The sequence below is a fragment of the Pempheris klunzingeri genome, chromosome 22, assembly GCF_042242105.1.
Source record: "Pempheris klunzingeri isolate RE-2024b chromosome 22, fPemKlu1.hap1, whole genome shotgun sequence".
Taxonomy (NCBI): Eukaryota; Metazoa; Chordata; class Actinopteri; order Acropomatiformes; family Pempheridae; genus Pempheris; species Pempheris klunzingeri.
Window position 1 is genome coordinate 9,670,729 of NC_092033.1, and position 19,431 is coordinate 9,690,159.

The 19,431-nt window shown below is 42.1% G+C and overlaps 1 protein-coding gene across 1 annotated transcript in view; it reads right to left on the reverse strand.

Moving 5' to 3' along the window:
- Positions 1–638: 638 nt before the first annotated feature.
- The window catches only part of LOC139221843 (protein O-mannosyl-transferase TMTC2-like), a 53,627-nt gene continuing 34,834 nt past the window's right edge, over positions 639–19,431 (reverse strand). The window contains exons 3-12 of the mRNA XM_070853786.1: positions 16,955–17,789; positions 16,148–16,262; positions 15,262–15,347; positions 14,476–14,660; positions 14,049–14,127; positions 12,640–12,761; positions 9,515–9,596; positions 6,908–7,022; positions 4,740–4,803; positions 639–1,084 (exon numbers count right to left, since the gene is read on the reverse strand). Of these exons, the coding sequence (XP_070709887.1) occupies positions 881–1,084; positions 4,740–4,803; positions 6,908–7,022; positions 9,515–9,596; positions 12,640–12,761; positions 14,049–14,127; positions 14,476–14,660; positions 15,262–15,347; positions 16,148–16,262; positions 16,955–17,789 (1,887 nt within the window). The 3' untranslated portion in view covers positions 639–880. The remainder of the gene's footprint in view (positions 1,085–4,739; positions 4,804–6,907; positions 7,023–9,514; positions 9,597–12,639; positions 12,762–14,048; positions 14,128–14,475; positions 14,661–15,261; positions 15,348–16,147; positions 16,263–16,954; positions 17,790–19,431) is intronic.

The window sequence follows — 19,431 nt, forward strand, 5'->3', positions numbered from 1 at the left end:
CTGTGCACTCATTGCGCATGAGTGGAGGCTTCCACAAGCCCGGGCAGACTCATTGCTAAAGCTAGTGAGCTAGTCACACAAGAATGGCAGAGAAAGTGCAGCCAAGTTTTGAGTTGCACGTCAGCGATAGACTGTTTGACACCTACTGAGCCAAAGAATGAGAGAGAGCCGCAGCTCTCTCAGGCTGTCATTTAGTGAGCTAACTCGTCAGCACACCTTCTGAGCCAAGTCAGCAGTAATTTTGAGCTAAAGGTAACGCTACGTTGGTGACGCCTATTTTGCTTAGTTAATGTGATTGTGGCTTTTACCAGAGTTGTTTATTTGTTACACTGAAAAGCTGAGAGAGGTTGTCAGTCAACACAAGACACCTGGCCACGGATCCATGGCGGCAGCTGGTCCTCAGTGCACCTGTTTTGTGGATGAGTGACTTTGGAGGAAAGCCTGAACGGACGGGGTGGGGTTTTTCAGTTGAATACTTTCAAAATATAGCTACTCTTGCTAGTTTCTCCAATGTTATGAACGTTGCCTACAAAATTAAATAATAATCAGCTGATTTTTGAGACCTTTGTTCTCCAGAGTTTTTCTTTTGGACTTTGCAGATATTCGGCTTTGAATATCGCTTTATAAAATTAGTCGTATGGGCCACCTTTCAGCGCTGGTGGTGACGTATTACCAGGAAGAACTCTTACTCCTCGAATCCCAAACATGCCGAGCTTCAAAAAGTCTTCCACAAGCATAACAGGCCAGAACTCTAAAGAATCTGTCTGTCCTGTCTCGTAGAGAGAGCTCTTAGTCTCCGGCTCTTTCATATCCTGCCCTGCTTCATTGTCTGGAGGACACTACGCCATCCTTAAGGGAACAGTGCAGCAACTCTCTCAGTTCAAAGGTCGCTCCTCTGCATCCCGAGCCCAGGCCTAATCCTGAGTCCCTGCCTCTCCATGATGTTCCACAGCTTGCGCAGGTTGGACTGGGTAATGACATCATCAGGCTTGAGCTCTAGTGCACGCAGGTAGTTGGCCTCTGCTTCGGGCAGTTTTCCATTCAGGTGGAGGATGGCACCGAGGTTCATCAGAGCAGCCGGGTACTAGGAGAAGGCAAAGCCACAGTAAGAAAACACAAAAACAGTAGAAAAGGAGACAGAGTGGTGCATAATGCCATGGCTATAGTGAGTTGTCAGGCGTTAGGGTGTCAACTTGCAGGATTACTGTACTTGTGACAACCATGTCGACCTTGGATTTATCTATCTGGACAAACTATTTTAAACTTGCCCTTCTCAGTTCTACATTTGAGACAGACAGGTCTGAGTTGAGAGGAATGAGTTATGTGAGACATATACGCATTTTAGGAAACTTGCCAGGCTTTTTATAAATGGTGAATTCAGGCAAGGTGAATTTTGCTTAAGGCTAAGAAGATCAAAAATGCATAAATTAGCCTTAATGGAATCTTACAGTGCAGAAGCAGGCATGGCCAAAGACAAAAGTTTGTCCTCTGTGGCAATGCCATAATGAAAACATAGGTAGCTACAGATTGTTTGTGGGCGAGTGTGAAGAATTGTTAATGATACAAATGATCAAACCCATTTAAAGGTGTGTTTCTAGAGTGCTGTTTAATAAAATATCATCTTTTGAAGTTTCAAAGCGAAACCATCTGGCCCCGAATAGTGTGCCAGTCATGGAAATCTACAAAATCCAGGTTGCAAACTTGACTCTCAGCAAGCCTTAACTAACAAACACGCACAAATCTCATCCTAAAAGTCGTCGGCACCTCATCACCCGGCCCTGGCCTTGTTCCCAGACCCGCGTCCTCACTGCATGACATATGGTTAGCAACTTGGCAACTGGTTCACAGATTTTCTCTCCCCGAACTGTTCATCCTCTTCTCATTGCTGCTATTTAACTTGTTTACATTCCACTTCTCAAGCAGTGTTAAAAGACTAGCCTTGGGAGTGGGGGCTTGTTTTTCTCACCTAATGTATCAAATGAACGCTTACAGAGCTGGAAGAGTTCAAATGGTGGCCTGGAAATTTAGTTAATTAATTCATCAATGCAGAGAGAAGTTGCAGTGCCGCCACATCCCTTTCAGTGGGTTGTTGTATTTCTCACTGAAAGTAACCATAACAAATGATTATATCAAGCAGGTACATTTCAAAGTGCTCCAAACCCTTGTCCTGCTTTTTGTACCATTGAGGACCTTTGCGAGCAGCTGAATCATACTAAGCTAGATAAATGAGGGCCCCATTGTCATTATAAACAGCTGTATGATATGCAATCCAAAGACTTAGCTAAATCATTAGAAATGGAGCCATGTTTACATGTGTGAGCCAGGGAGTAAGTCAGTAAATCCTTTCTTTTGACTGACAGTTTTTTGTGAAGTGGGGTCGGTCTTGCTGTAAGTCACTCACAGTGATGAAACGGATGTAAGCTATTGATCTTCAGCAAATTAGATATACAGTATTTGTCCACCTCTGATCTTCATATTGGCTTATTAAAATTATATTCCTTAGAAGATCTTTTTAAGGCATATGAAAATAATCTGCTTTAAAATCTAATTAGTGTCCTGTTTCTCCTTCATTTAAAACTCCAGAAACCATGAATATGCAAATATTTTTCATGTCAGAAGTTAACTGCTGGACAAAACATGTCTCCTGCTTCAGTGAAAAGTCCATTCTCATTCTATGTGCAACTCCTCAGCAAGGTAACCAGCGTTCCCTCCCGTGCCCTGCTGTTGTATGTAAAACCTGTGCCATATGCTCATGTGTGTGTATGCAAAAAGAAAAACTCTGCTTGCACCTTTCTCTGGAGGCACACAGTCATTGTCTTTCTTAGCACGAACAGCCAGCGCTAAATCTTTCATGACCTGAAAGCCATTGGATTAAGTTGATATTTGAGAGACTGTCATTCACTAAGCAGCCGCGCGCAGTGAAAATGTCAAAGACAAGGGGCGCTTCACTCGAGACAAATGACGAGAGAAGCCCTCAGTGTGTGAGTGTGCACACGCAGGCCTCCAGACTGTGAATTACAATGACTGTGACTTTAGAGGTAGCTCATTCTTTACAGAACAAGATATAAACACATGGCTTTCCAAATTAAAATGGACAACCAGAACTCTTCTCTTCTATGGTTTCACTCAGCTTTCGGGGCTTAATCAGGATATAAACAGACAGACAGACCTTATCTAAAAAGGGGGCAGATGCTATAAAGCAGTGATCCCCGGCAGCACTTGTTCCCCGTGGAGTGGTTTTGCAGTTGCCAGAGGTGTACGTGGAAAAAATTTAGAGTAGCTCAGCTGATTCGAATAAAACAGAAATCAACACCTGACAGTTAAAAGTGTAACAGATAGACACGGTATATCTCTGCCCCCCCTTCCTCTTTAGTTCTATTTCAGAAAGAGACCCCCAAGGAAATTCTACAGGCAAACACAAGGTCATATTTTGGTTCTCACTTCTCCTGTTATGTTGTTTTGTGGTCTTGTTATTCATTCATTGTCACTGTTTTATTTTGTATTAGTCCTCTCGTTTCTGTGACTTCCTGCCTTTGTGTGTTTTCCCGCCCTTGAGATTACTTTCACCTGCTCCCTGTTTGCCTAACCTGTCTTCCCTGCCCTCATCAGCCAGTCACTTCTTCCACCAGCCCAGATCCTTTGTTCCCCCGTCAGTTCACCTTGCTTCATTGTTGGTTTCTGTTCCTGTGACTTTCTGCTTAGCTTTTTGTTTTGCCTGTATCATAAACCTTCATCCTCTTCCGTACCTCTGCTTGCCTGCGTTTCGCTTGTGAGGTGCTTTCATGTTAAACTCACTGACGATCATCCTCTGCATCTGTCTGCATTTGGGTCCTTCCCCTGTTCCCGGCTACCAGCCTTAGCACTGATAAAGAGTCGCAAGCAACGAAATGTATTGGATAAACGGAATAATTGAAATATAAAATAAACTCATGGATTGATGGTTCAGCTTCTGCCACTTAAAATGGCAGTACCACATAATGAAATTGACCTCAAAACAGTTTTGTTTAATGTAATTAATTGTGTTGAAGTCCCATCCAGTGTAAAATCAGAGGGGCTGTGGGGTCACAACACACAAAAAGGTGGGGAAACACTCCTATAAAGGGTGTGGCAATATAAGACGACCCAATGAAGGGCATGAAGATGAAAGTCTAATCCTCTCTCCTGACTGAACTGGCAAAGTCACAGAGCAGACAGTCACCACGCTGACTAAAATGACAAATGGCTGCAGGAAGCTTCCTCTAGGTCTTGTCTAAAAACACAGGGGATCCTATGAGTTACCTCTCCCAGACCAGTCCACACACCCTTTCCCTTTGAAGTGACTGACTCATACGAAGCAGAAACAGGATATAATAGCCCCAGACTTCCTCAACCGCATGTGCTGACATTGAGAGACATGATATCCCACATGGCTCTGTCTGTTTTATACCGTGATGATCAAGTATTTACTCTGGAGCTCAATGTGTGAATTCAATATCAGGCGACAGTATCCTCTCAACTCTTTTCTCTTTGGGATTTTTGTGTTTGCATAAGCACATCGAGGCACCAGTTCGCAGCCATGAGCAGAGCACAGTTTCCATTTTAAATTCAGTCATATCACTGTTTGCCAGCAACAACAGTACTATAACATAATGTCAGAATGATGGGCAACACATAGTATGTTGTAAATTGAGTTTATGGCGCAGGCATGTGTGTGCATTTCCATGATAAGTGCTAACAGGCCCACCAGTCCAGGTACTTACATCTGGTCTGAGGCCGGCTGCTCGCTCATATTGCCTCTCTGCTGCCTCATTTAGACTGGCCTGTCTGAGGAGAAAGAAGAACAGAGAGAAGAGTAAAAATGTGACATGGCGCACTTCATATTAATAATATTGTTCTAATACAAATTACTGAAAATAATTGAATTCATTCATTATTGCACAGCTAATCATACGAAGTACTACAATTAGAGTTAGCCATCCATTAATTGTGTAAAGTGCTGTAAAATTCCTCGGTGGTGATTTTTACTTCTAACTTTAGTCAGATTCATTGCATGTTAAAATCAGATTAGTCTTTGTAAGATCAACAGGAATCATCATTTAAAGCCCCTCGCCTCTGCACTGTGCTGCATCACAGGTGATACAGTTCTCACTCACCGCTGTGTCTCGTATGAAAAGGTGGGATGGTTGCACTGCATATTTGTAATCTATAAGGCTCTACTGGACAGACTGCTTCATTACTCTCTGATCACATCTAATTGTAATGTCAGGTCATTACGAAACACTGCTCTGTGACAAGTAATTAATTTCTTGGCTGTGCAATAACTGTGATTATGCAGCAGTGACTTTAACCCTCCAGAGTCTTGGGGTAAAATGGCCGTTTTTTACTACTTTTCATTTTACCTTTGTGTTTCCCATTAAAACTGTTTAGCTTGCTTTCTTTGTGTTTGTGTCTTTGACGCCGACGGGCGGTCCGAAACTCTGAAGAGTTAAGATGGTAACTAGCTCATTGTCCATTATGCCTCTCTTGTTATTTATCACGGCACGATGAAGAGAGATGGATGTTTTTGAATGCCAGAAACACGTCACCAGCCAGTCCTCCTCTACAGCTGGGTTTGGCAACAGTTGACCTGCTCCATACATTAAATTTTATCCGAAGAGTGCATGAACCGGACTTTGCTGTGCCAAAATTAATAAAGTCAAGGAGACCATTCTTTCCTGACATGGCAATTAATATTTATAAGACTGTGACTTGAGTAAAATATGCCTTGAGAATGCGTGCAATGCTGTCAGGGTTGACTGGAGTTCATAAGTAACTATCAGTCATCATCTTAGAGCATGTTTCCTTGGTCTCGGTTTTGTTTAGTCAACTTCTGGAGAGTCAATAAGACAGAGATAAAGATTCAGGCATATAGGAAGGTGATGCTGGGGAGAGGAAAAGCTGAGTTATTCTGTCTTCTTTACCAAAAAGATGTAAAAAAACAATAACTGCTTTATTGGAGAAATCAGGTACCAGATCACCAACACAATCTTTGAATCATGAGAGTGGTTAGTTTCCATCAAACTGCATTATCAGATTACCTTACGTACTATTACTATAATCCTCAGTCAATATTTGGACATCAAAAAAGCCAAATTTTGCAGCTCATCTTTTTATTAATCGGTGGAGCTGCTTAAGTTCTCAATCCAGCTAATGACAGATGTGATGTGTCACTTTCATCAGCCTTTAATCCTTTTATGTCACAGTCAGTCTCAGCTGAAAATAACCAGTTCGGCCACAAAACAGAAGAATGATCTGTCATTTGGATTTACGCTTATGTTTCCAAACGCAAACCTCAGCCAAACCCAGAGACTTTCAACTTTTTACAAATCCTCTGTGGTGTTGCATTTAGATGGATGCTAGAGAGCAGTGATGACTTTTCCAGATATGTAGAGCAAAAAGGAATGAAGGCACATTGCTCCAATATTTCCTTGAGTTGCTGGGAGTAGAGGACATTTGCAGTCCCTTTTGACACGTTTCAAGACTTATACGCTGTCTGTGCACGTGCTTGCCAAAGTTTAAGGGAAAATTCTCCAATGGCTTCTTTACAAGCCCTGGACTGAAACATCACTATGATGGACTGAAGCTGCACTGCTGTTTATAAATGCTATACATAATGGCTTTTATGGCAGCTATTTCCATAGAGAGAACATTTACTATTCTATAACATGGGTATAATTTATATTTCAAAGATGGTTATTAAATGGCAGTGGTACAGAATAAACCCACAAATGGTGAAGCAGCACGGCAGCAAACTCTGTAAATACAGGATTTCAAAAACCTCAACATTTCTCCAAATATACGTTTATTTAATTCTCTGTACTGGACGCTTTTTCAAGTGGGGAAACTCCACTTGCAAGAGGTGTTGTTGTACGTCAGTAGTTTAGCCAACCTGAGCATGTGAGCAGCACTGAAGACCACATCAAACTCTGAGCTGTCCAGCTCTGCAGCTCTCTCCGCCATCTCCGCCGCCTCGGCAAGACGAGACTGCTCCAGCAGAAACTGACCTGGAGACAGGGGAAAGTAGAAGATCTGTTTAGTACTTTTTTAGCCAAGAGTGCGGCTTTAGAGATGGCAATGTTGCGCCATCTGCCCGTTGGTTGGTTAGTCGGTCTGCTACTTTGGTTCAGACTGAAATATCACAGCAAATATTGGATGGATTTGGATTACATAGTACAAACAACTATTAAATGGATTGTCCTGGAATTTGGCACACATGTCCAGTGTGCCAAGAAGATTAACATTGATGATTTTATCACCACCAGCAGGTCAGAATTTCCACTTAACCAGTAAAATGCCTCCACATCTACTAGATGGATTGCCACAAAATCTTTTACAGATGTTCATGGTTCCCAGATGATGAATCCTCATGACTTTAGTGATCCCCTTGACTTTGCCTCCAGGACCTCCATAAGGTTGTTACTTCAGGTTTTGATTTAAAATGTTAACAACTATTAAAGTACTATTGAGAGCCAATTTCATGGCGATCCATTCATGTCCCCCTCAGGATGAACTGCAATATCGTAGGGATCCCCTGGCTTTTCATCTAGCACCATCATGTATGTTACACGTTAGCATGCTGACGTTAAATTTTGCTCAAAGCACTACTGTGTCTAACTTAAAGAGGCACTGGCGTGGCGTTAGACTCCTCTTGTTTACTTGCAAATAGAGGATTGTTCATTTGTTGTTTTGTAACTTTAATATCATGTTATGGCAAACTGATAAAAGTTGTATTGAAGAGCCAAGAAAGATGGGGAAAGCTTGCAGAAAAGCTCCATCAGACAAAGCTTAGACAGACAAAGATGGAGATTGGTGGGACAACATAAAGTAGAAGAAGAGGCAATGAAAGAGATGAGTGCCACAGGAAATGCAAAAAGGAGGCAGAGACAGCGAGAGGAAAGTGAGGCAATGAAGGGATTGTTGTTTTGCTTGGCGACGTTTGAGAACGCAGATGAGACGGAGGTATTTCATGCGTTTTCCTGTGGGAGTCTGGCCACCTGGTGCGGCACCCACAAGCGTCTGCCTTGGTGGCTATAAATTAACAGCCCAGCCCTGCAACAGATGTTACTGACTGTAGGAAAAGGGGAACGTGGAGAGGCTCCATTCAGGTGCATTTTTTTTGGCTTTTCTTGAGCTGAAAGCTCACTGCTAACTGATTGCAGCCTCCAAAAACAAGCTATTAAGACACCAGAGCAGACTTCACAGAAGTGGGTCGCATGAGGGACAGTTTGCATTAAAATGCGTTACTGTGAACAATGGCAGGAAAAGGGGGGCTTGTCTTTGCCATCACCCCCTGTGTCCTCACTTCCTTGCACTCTCTCACACATGTGTCTTGTGTGTGCATCCGTTGTGTTATAATGTAGACAGATATCATCAGTCCTTACACACTCACACCTGGAGCTCATCCAGTGAACCGCTAGAGCCGCCAGATCTGTGATAAAAGAGGGGACAGGCCCGAATAAACAGCACCTATAGCAAGAAGCTACAAGATAACATTGAAAAAAAAAAAGTAGCCAGATAGGCAGAGAGGGAGAATCGAGTGGAAGGGGAAACGGCGTGGTCCAAAGACAGCAACGAGGACCAAACTAAACTAAAACCCCAAGATATCCAGCACAGAGAAAGCACCAGGAGGAACGGAGAGAGATAAGGAAGAGGACAACGCACAATGGTGCCTTCAGCGAGACAGGACTGATTTAATTTCCTATGAATAGCATGGAGCCCGCTCCTCCAAACTGATATGATATCCATTAGCACCAGCACAGGCTGAACGTGGTATCATGTTCTGCCCTCTGTTACGAATGGTAAACAGTGTACTGTGATCCTGTCTCATCACTCAGACAAACACGGCGTACATGTCATGTTTGTGTGTGTGTGTGTGTGTGTGTCTTCCCTATCCGCAAAACCTCAAACAGCCCCAAAACTCCAAGCACTGATACCAGCAGAACATGACAGTGACAGAACATTTCCACAAATTAGTGTAGGGATTGCTACAACACGTCTTGAAATTAATTTTTGGAAGAAATATAAAAACAGTGGGGTGGTTTGACACTTCCAAATGATTACCACACAGCTTTGATTCTTTAAAACGCTTATCAGGTTACATAAGCTATGAGCCTGGATGCAGGGTGGTTTGCAGCATGAATTGTGAGAAGACCTGGTATATTTAATAATGCAGGGTCTGAGGGTGATGCTACAAAGTTTGGGACCCAAATAAAAGCCTGCCTAATAATTATTCTGAGTACAGATTCCTGCAGCAAAGCCTGATCATTATAGTAAAGCCTCCAAGGGCTGCACGACAGTGGTTTGGATTACAGACAATCAAGTTATAGTTGGTAGAAAAGGACTTCAAATTATATTTTCATTGCTTTGTGAACCGCACAGAGACATTTTTGAGGACAGCGGCATCCATATTTTTATGATTCTTATGTCGGTTTTCAAACACCCTTTGATAAAAGTGTTTGCCATTTCAAGAAGGGAAACACTCGATATATCTTCTTACCATAGTGCATGTAGCAGTTTCCTTTTGTCGGGTCTAGTTGAATAGCTCTCAGATAGAACTTCTCTGCTTCTGTCTTCTGCCCCTAAAAAAGAAAAGGAAGGAAATCGTTGGTTACACCTGATATTTGAGGGAAAACTTTTTGAGATTGTGTGTCTGTGATATTTGTTTAGTATTTTCATTTTTTTGCAACAGAATATCACACTTTGACACTTTGAGATTCTTATTGCCCATTCATTCAATACGTACTGTATAGCTGGACATCTTTTGTTACACACGCACACACAGACACACTTAAACAAGCGCAGCTACTAAAGTCCCTTATATTTTACTGTATCTTATAAGTTATTTTAGTGGCACTGACATGCATGAGTTGAAGCACAGCAACCCTGCTGTTAAGTTTCAGCAGGAAACTGATGCTCATAAAAAAGAGAAAAAACACAGTACCCCACCTCCCATGCCGAACCTTTTAAAGCAGAACCTCCAAGGGTGTGTGTGTGTGTGTGTGTACCTGCTACCAAACTGAGAAAGATCTTGCTTCTGTGTGCAAGCGGCTCAATTTCTCCACCTCTTTTGTTTCATGCTTCAGCACTGATTGCTTCCACATTGCCAACACTTTTGCCATGCAACACGAAACGAGAGGCCTGGGCATATTAGGTGTGCTTCATTAGCTTTTTTCCCCATGCCCGCGATCGCTCTAAATGAATGAGCCAATATCGGACCTTGGTGGCTTATTTCACATTTTCTTTGGCTCTTTTCTTTTTACTTTCAATTAAACCTTTTCCCCAGCCATCCATCACAACTGTAAGTAGAGTGGCTCGGTCCCGTCAGGTTAAAGCAAATCATCATTTAACAGATTCATGAAAGATCAGTGTTAAAAAAAAAACAACGACATACAAAACACTTTTAATACATTTTTGCTGTGTATGCACTGCTGAATATAAATAGCCTGAATATCTTGCAAAGATATTCTTGTCAAAGAATTTATTTCAAAATACTGCTGTTAGTCTATAAAGCACTGAATGGTTTAGGGCCAAAATCCATTTCTGATCTGCTGCTTTGCTATAAACCATCCAGACCCCTCAGATCGTCTGAGGTCTGTTTTGTGTCCCAAAAGTCAAAACTAAACCCGGAGAGGCAGCGTTCTGTTTTTATGCACCACATATCTGGAGAAAATCTCCCAGAAAACTGCAGGTCTGCTGCGACTCTCATTGCCTTTAAATCAAGGCTGAAGACTGTTCTGTTTGCCGCTGCCTTTCATTAAAGGATTTATTCTTTTCTAACACTGCACTGTAACTTTTGCTCTTGTAATTTTATTCCCGTCTTGCTCAATTCTAGCTTGTTTTTAGCTCTTTATTTTATGTAATTGTCCTTTTATGACATGTTTGTGTGTCTTTTGAGTTTTGTCACAATGTTTTTTATGTTTTTTTTTATGTGTTTTGAATTGCCTTGTTGAAATGTGCTATACAAATAAACTTGCCCTATTGTACATTAATAAGCACACTTCGGCGGCAGACAGCTGAGTTTAAATTCATAAATCAGCTTAGTGTTGACTGACCACACCCTCCTGACTCCAGCCACAGATCTCCGACCAACAGCAGGGCTCTAATGTTACACTAGACTATTTGTACGCACTTTGACCTTGAAAGGAATCAGGCAAATTAGTGGACTTAGGAGTTACACTTGTTATTTGCTGAGGGATGTGGACTATCAGGTTACAGCTTTACTATTGTGTGGATTTACTTTTAAAAGAAGGGCGAGAGGGTCACTTTGAAAGTTGTTGTGCCGTAGTGCAACAGAAAAACAGCACTGCAGCACATGCCGGGGTGAACCACAGTACAAGACTTCAGTTTGACCTTTCCTCCCCGTGTCTGTATTGTCGATTGACTCCAGCGGGACGGCCAAAAATGTAGCTGATGGAGTGATTCAATAAGGAAGGAGAGTAATTGCATTATAAGCCTGTCCACTGGCCCATTGTCCGGGGTCCATCCAATCTCCCGTTGCTAAAGCCCTGTAGTAGCGGAGGGGGTCTCTCTGCGAAGTCAGGGCCCTGCATGGATCTGGAGCTCTGAGCCTGAGGGAGCACAGCAGATGTCCAGCCACAGTGGGCGACTCTAATCTGAACCTGTGCTTTAGGTGTGTGTATGTGCTATGTATATCTTCCAATCTTTCAACAAAGAGGGGAAATGATCAGAACTACGGTTTAAAGCCTGTGAGGGTTGCAGCTGCGAGTACATAAGGAACTGCAGGTTGGTTGAAACTTCACTGAGCACCCAAGGCCGTGAAAGGGAGGAGGTCAAACATCTCTAGAGGCGTTACAGAGGGCAGACAGTTCAACCCCCACATCTAAACTTGACTCAGCTGTGAGCACATCTGTTGTCACATAAATGTGTTTTTGTTTTTATGGAAAGGGGGAGGTGGTGGGAGGACAGGAGGTGTGAGTTTTTCCTGCAGGAAAAACATTGGAAGTTGAGCAAACTCGTGTGCCCTTGATGTCTTCAAACTCTCACATATACATACAGATACACGCAGCGAGGGACAGAAAACACACAGATAATCTGGAAGTCATCCAGTCACAGAGGGATAGCTTTCATCCACACCAGACAAACTCCCCACGTCTGTGACCTTCAGACTTCAGACATGAATATATGCATTTGGCATCACTCCTGGATTGGGGTCTATCCAAGGTCACCAAAAAGGCATCTATCATAAAAAATTCTGTCTTAATTACTTCTTTCACACTGTGTGATCCTCTCCTCCTCCAACTACTATTTCTAGAGGTCACACGCTATATTCATGAATCCATCACAATTCCTCTTGTTGACTTCTGGTCAGGGGAGAAGATTTTGTTTAGCGTGCACCTTTCAGAGTCAGAAGCTCACACGTCGTAACAATTATCACAGTTCTTCAGGCTCTGCAGGGGAATTGATAGGATGGGTTCGCCTCACTCCACTGTCCCATAAGTCTCTCAATATGCATTATTCATCGCTTGACTTCAGGACCTGTTTAATTACACTCTGCCAGGTAGTTAAACACTGCAATCGTTACTAAGATAATGCGTTGGCTCGCTTCATGGTTCTGCCTGTCTGTGTGTGTGTGTGTGTGTGTGTGTGTGTAATAGCACTTACAATGATGGACAGGAGTTTGCCATATGTGAGGTGGGCAGGGATATGGTCAGGCTTGACCCTGAGGGACTCTCTGTACCAGTGGCCTGCTTCCTCCAGCCTGTTCAGCCTCATGTAGGCCTCTCCTGAAACAGATGAAACAGAGCCCAAATCAGGAGTCAGAAGAAGTGTTTATTTATGAAAAACATTTACCCTTTTATCATATGTATGTTTTTTTAGAACATTTATCTACAAAGAATAGTTTCAATGGAAACAAAAATGAAACTTTTACTGCTAAAACATCCATTATTTCATTTTAATAGGATGAAATAATAAAGGCCTCTTTGCCACATTTCATTTTGATTGATTTTGATTTTGCTTTTAGCTTCCTTTGGTTATTCTGGCATTTTTTTTTTAATTCACAAATGATGAAATGATTGACAAAAGTTTTTACAGGAACACAATCAACAGCCCTCACTGTTTAAGGCCGGTTTGCAGGTCTAGTTTATTCATGGTAACACGTTTGATTTCTATTATTTGAATCTCCCTACATTGGTGAATAGATTGAAAAAAAACGCTGGTACTGATACTGCTTGTCAAAGAAACTGCCCCAATGTTTTGTTGGAGCAGGACAAAATAAACTGCCTTGAACTCTGTCCCTTTTATCTGTAGGGTCAGCATTCCTCAAATGCTGAATAAATACCCCAGTGTAGTTCAATGTCAGAAAGCAAAACTGTTGTGTTAAAAACTCTATGAGATTTTGTTTGATCTGAGGACGTGCTGTTGGCCCCTGGGGTGAAATGACATCAGTTTTAACAAAGCAATCCGCTGGACATCACACTAATGCAAACACTTCAACCCCTCCCTCCACCTGACAAAACACACTTCCTGCTCTCGTTAGGCTTGTCCAAGGAATTTTCGCAGATATCTCCCTGCAATCTCAACTATGCCGTCAGGATGAGCTTCCAATAATGTAATTAGTGTTACAATAACAGAGAGAGGGATCTGATTTATTGTACGGATTAGCTCCAGTCCTACGTGAGAAGACACAAAGTCTTTGCACACAGTTATGAGCCACAGTGTTGAAATCAAACAGGTGATTCAAGTCCAGAATGTTTTTGTTTTTTTTTGGCAATGACGTAATGTCAGTTTGTTGAATTCAATTCAAAGCTCAGATAAAATGGAAACAAACATGGAAAATTTATCAGTAAAGCTCAAGCCAAAGTCGTCCAAGGACTATTCTGTTTCACTCACACCATAAAACAACCGTGCATTGTTCTTTATAGTTGATGCAAATTTAATTATATGAATCAAAAGGTTATGTTACCTCATCAACATACTAATTAACATTTCAAAGCAGGTAGTAGTGAATTTTTAATCCAGCAATCCCACTTTCCTGCATTACAAACAAAGATTCTCCAACAGTAACTTACCCATCATGTTGTAAAGGCTGTGTGGTGCAAACTGTCTGGGCATTTTCTGTACCGCTTCCTTATAAATAGACAAGGCCTCCTGCAGTGGAGGGAAAAGAGTTAACTTAGCAACTACAGTCTTCATTTGCATCAGAATTATATATGTTTTGTAACTGATGAGGTACTCTTACTTTGTGCAAAACAAGCTTTACTATCTACACAGTTTCCTGCTCAGTTCGTAATGGTTGAGCTTTTAGTGCTATATTAAGGATGTATGAGTGACTAAATCATAAGTGGTCATAAAATCAAAGTAATTGCGCAATACAACAAGTATTTTGGCGCTAGTCTGATTATTCAGATTTAGCACACAAAAAGCAGAAAAGCCAAAGCACTTTGTCACTTCAGCCCTTAAAGTTATGTTTTTTGGCCACAAATTGGACACACTTACTTCCTGCTGGCCCTGCTCATGGAGCAGTTTTCCCAGGTTGTACAGGCAGCTGGTGACGGAGCTCTTGTGGGCGTGGGGGTCCTTCAAGTTCTCATCGGGAATGTCGGCACAAGTCAGAAAAGTGTGTTTGGCTTCCTCCAGGTTGCCCTGGTTCATCAGGATGATTCCTGTGTTCAAGTAGGCCGCTGTGAGGAAGAGGAGGAGGAGGGGAAATCAATTAAAGGGCGCAACCAAATGTGGCCATCCAAATGTGAACAAAGTTCACAACAGAGGGTTAGAACCTGATGTCACTCGCACATTCAGTGATTCATTCATTGGTTTTTAGGTAGATAAAATGACTATAATAAAGGTAAGCAATAGGAAGAAATTGGGCTAAAAAGAGATTAGGCTAAGGGCGAATTGAGGATAACTTATCTAGTTGAAAAAGCAGCCTGGAAACGTGTCCTGCCTCACAAAATTGTCCTTGGTACAGTAGAAGACAGACCATAATCTCACACGCAAGCACTCAAGTGTGAGACTGAATCTCATCATTTCACTGTCAAGCTGAAATAGCCTGAATATGTCTCTCCAAATGACCACGTGGAAAAAGAACATCTAATTCAGCTTTAAAGTTGGACCATGATGGTGATCCAATAGCGGACCCTTAGGTCGCATCTAATGAATGCAAACACAGACTCCGCCAGAGTGACAACATCTAATCGCTGATAAGTCTTCCCCTGATCACAACCGCTCCAGTCATCATGTATCAGCTACATAACCAGGCTCTCTTTTTTAACGTTTACTTACATGCCAGTGTTGGCCGACTCCCAATGGCCAGTTTGTAGTAATTAAGGGCTTCAGAAAAACGCTCATTCTCCTGCAGCAGCAAGCCACTAATAGACAGGGAAAAAAACACAAAAATGTGAGACATTTTACAACACCATGAAGTGCATAGCACAGGATTTGTCTTGTTATTTCAAATCTGTGAAGTTAATGTAAGCTTTACCCAAAATTACTGCATGTCAATATGATGAGGGCACTTTGGGTAAAAGCTGAGAAATAAACCAACAGAAATCATAGCAGCCTCTGCATCCCTTAACCAATGTACCAACGTATAACCCCAATGTACCCAACCATCCATCATACTCAAACAGCACCTCCGTTCTGGAGAATGCAAAAACACCCATCATTCGGTTTTCCCTTCTCCCTATGTTGCTTTGCCAGCTTCCTGACACCCGTAACTTGAGAGGGAACAGAGAAGTTAGGGAGAAAAACAGTGTCAGCGTGAGAGCATGAAACATGGGTCTGCTACGAGGTTTTGGCACCTTTTGACACCTTGTGCTGCAGGATTGAAAGTGGCTTTGTGTTCTCCCACAGGCCCGCGCAAACCACGACTAATCAAATCAGTAGCAGAAGGTACAAAGAGCCACCAGGGACACGCAAAGTTATTTCCTTTGTCACTCTCTTGCACCAAGCTTAGCTCTGCGTCTCACTTGCTTCTCTTCTCCTGTATTAGATCTATTTTTGTTTTCTCTTCTTTAAGTTCCTCCTGTCTGTCACGTCTCTGTCTTTTCCCTTCTCCCTTTCTTGTTCTGCCACTATGATCTCAAGTGATGGATGGGAGGAATCAGAAGTGGTTCGTTTCAGGACTTTGCAAACAGGTGGAGGGGGAACGGGCATGTTTAACACTCACAGGTTATACAGCATGTCAGCCATGTTGCCTCGGTGGTGCAGAGCGTTTCTGTACGCCCTCTCCGCCTCCGCCATCTTGCCCTGGTTCTTCAGTACGTTCCCCAAGTTTCCCCAGGCTACAGGAGACATGTGTCAGTCAAAAGTTGTGGGAAAACCACAATGATGTCCAAAATAAACTGTTAATACATATAAGTAATTAGCTGCATTCATTAATTGAGTAACAAAGTATCACCAAACCCTTTGTACTTGTAGTTATACTGCTTTTTGTTCATATTTAACTATCTCAAAGCAAGACAGAAAGAACAGAAAGCCGTACTTGGGTTTTCTCAGTGGACTTAACTTTGTTGCAGTTCCACAAGCAGAGATGTTAGTCTCATTCATTCATGTTTTTTTCTTTCAAGATCATGGACAATGAAGGCTGCAGTGAGTTTCACAGACATCTAGTTTAAGGATATGTATAATCAGTAGGGCTGATGCTCTGTGCTCTGTGGAACTTTCTTGTAAACAAACCAAAGTTATGTTTAAGTTCAGTGTTTATTCTGTGTATCCTGTGTACTGATGTAATGAATCAATTTCCTTCATCATTTGCAAAAACATTTGGAGAGCTGACTTTTTAAAATATTTTCATTGTTCACGTCTATGTTAATTAGCTAGCATAGGAGTAATGCACTAATACTACTAGTGGTTAAATTTCAATCAACTTCTGGTACTTGTTTTTGATACCAGTGCTGGTAAGATTTGAGCCGGTCCTCTAGAAGTATTGAGATTTGATACATATCCCTAATGATAACTGGTACCCGTCTCTTACCTTTAGCAGGATTCACACCAATCCCAGACTTGTAGAGATTCTCCTCATTGCTCCAGTCCCTGTTTCTTTGAACAGTTCTGAGTCCGTTCAGCAGCACTAGTCCCGAACAGAGACACAAAAGTAAGGCCTGGCAGCCTCTAGTCCTCAGTCTGATGTACAAGTTTCTTGCACCAACAGCAACCAGTAAACAAAAACCTATACTGGGGATGTATAGTACCCTCTCTGCAATTACAAAACCCACATAAAAGAATAGGTTTGTGGCTGGGATGAAAGGTAATGACATGATGCCTAATGAAAATACCACTAGGTTTTCTGTAGGGGGCAGGGGTGTCCGAGCAGGGCAGTGGTAGAGTGCAGCTGACCCATTCAGGGTGGTCTTTGGCGGCCCCTGGTCTGTGTTATGGTTTGTGTCAGGCGCATGGTAACCATTTCCATTAGTGATTGATTTCCCATTAGTGACATAGGCTTTCCCATTGGTCTCCTTGGGTTTGGAGGTGGGGCTACGAAGGCCAAACAAAGCCAGGAGGATAAATCCACCATAAAAGGCAACAGTGTGAAGGTTCCTCCAGTCGGCCAGGGACCTGACCAAGGGCACTGCGTCCATGGACCAATCAAAGCTGAGCTTGTCGGGGCAGAACAGGAGCCAGGCGTTGGCGGCAGGCAGGTGGAGGAACGTCAGCGTTCGAATGAGAAAATGTGGCGAGTCAGCGGCAGGGTTGTCAGAGTTGGAGAAGTTTGGAGGCTTATTGCCCATCCAGTAGAGGCGGGCTGACAGCAGAATCGCTCCCCAGGAAGCCAGCACTACGAGACTCAGCAAAACACTGATGTTCTTTTTCTGGAAGAGAGGAGGAGAAAAAAAACCTCACGCTAAAGGAAAACACCTAAGACAACATTTTAGTCTAGAAGAGCCAACATTTTGTCCGCGTTCTGTAAAACCTGAATTAGTTTTCATTTTAGAGGGCTGTTTTAATGCCTGTCAAGTTATTCAAGGTCTGGGTTTGAGCTGAACCAGAGCAACGGTGGTCCTATAAATGCATTTCTAGTCTCAGTAGACAGCAAGTTATTAAGAAAGATGTTCCAGTCAGTACGAGCTTTTTTGGTTTGGTTTATAAATCCACCTTTGAAAAAAAAAAAGTATTTTCCCATTGTTATATAGGAAGAGAAACTACACAAAGTGATCTCTGGAATGTTTTTGATAACTGCCTGGGGCACAAACCGCACTCATGTACAATTATGCAGTTCTATGTAATACTTGCATACTTCTTAAAATTAAAATACACCACAGCCAGGAATAACACAGCTCTGTTTGCATGAAAATAGTGAAATATGACATATTCAAGCTGGTGAAAGACACATTGGGATTTGGACAGCTGTGCGCTGTAATGGCTGTCACTTTCGGTCAGCAACAATATGACTGTTTCTATCAAGAAATGATCATTTTTAATGGAATATGTCATATTCAAGCTGGTGAAAGACGCATTGTTTTTGAATTTCACATTTGGTTTGCCAATAAATTCTTAAATGACATGCGTTTTTTATTAAGGATAACAGGGGGGAAATCCAAAAGTCAAAAATCAAAGAGAATCAACATATTTCCATGTACAGTAGATGTGAAGTAAAGATTTATTTCTATAGTTTCACATATCTTGGTAAACCACACATCTCCCAGTGACCTGACCTAGTTGGGGTCAACTTTGACTAAATTTAAAGCATGAGAGGCTTTCCCTCTAAGTCTTTACTTGTTGCCTGTCAGAGTTGCAGAGAGTGTGACTGGTAATCAGCTTAGGACTCACTGTGTTGGTATGTAGATGCTGTTTACATCTCTTAAGAGCATTAATTCTGCAGCATGATGACCATTAGGTCCTCTGTCACGCAACACCTTTATCACACACGCCAGTGCATGCGACTCGGGAGACTGGTCTCTTTTATAAACTGTTAAACTCCTGATGGTTGCATTTACACATATTTGGAACTTGACATTTAGTTAGAGCCTCTTTAAAAAGCAGGAAAATCAGTCTTTGATTCAACGCCAGAGACAAGAGCTCTGTGAAACTGCCCTCGGTGTGTTTTCACAATGAGCCGTGTAGACGTCTGCAGTTCGAGTTACAGTTAATAAGTCACGACAAGGTTGTATGATCATATCCTTGACCTCTTGACCTAAGATCACTGGCTTGTTAAAGTCCATTTATCAGTGACATTAGGGAGAGAAATGTGAAATAACCATCAGACTGATTACTTTTTTGTCTGTTTCTGTCTGTCTGCTGCTCTGATGTCAGATTTCTTCAATACAACATTATGATATGATGCTTTTCTGAAATCAGTTACAGCTTTAATCTGATTTAGTGGAGTGTTTTTGCCAAGATTAAGTAAATCTTATTTCTCTTAATAGACACTGATTCAACTGGAATGTCATAAAGGCAAAGACTTACTGACACAGACAGGCTGGCGCAGTCTTGGCCAAAAAGTGCTTGTTGTTC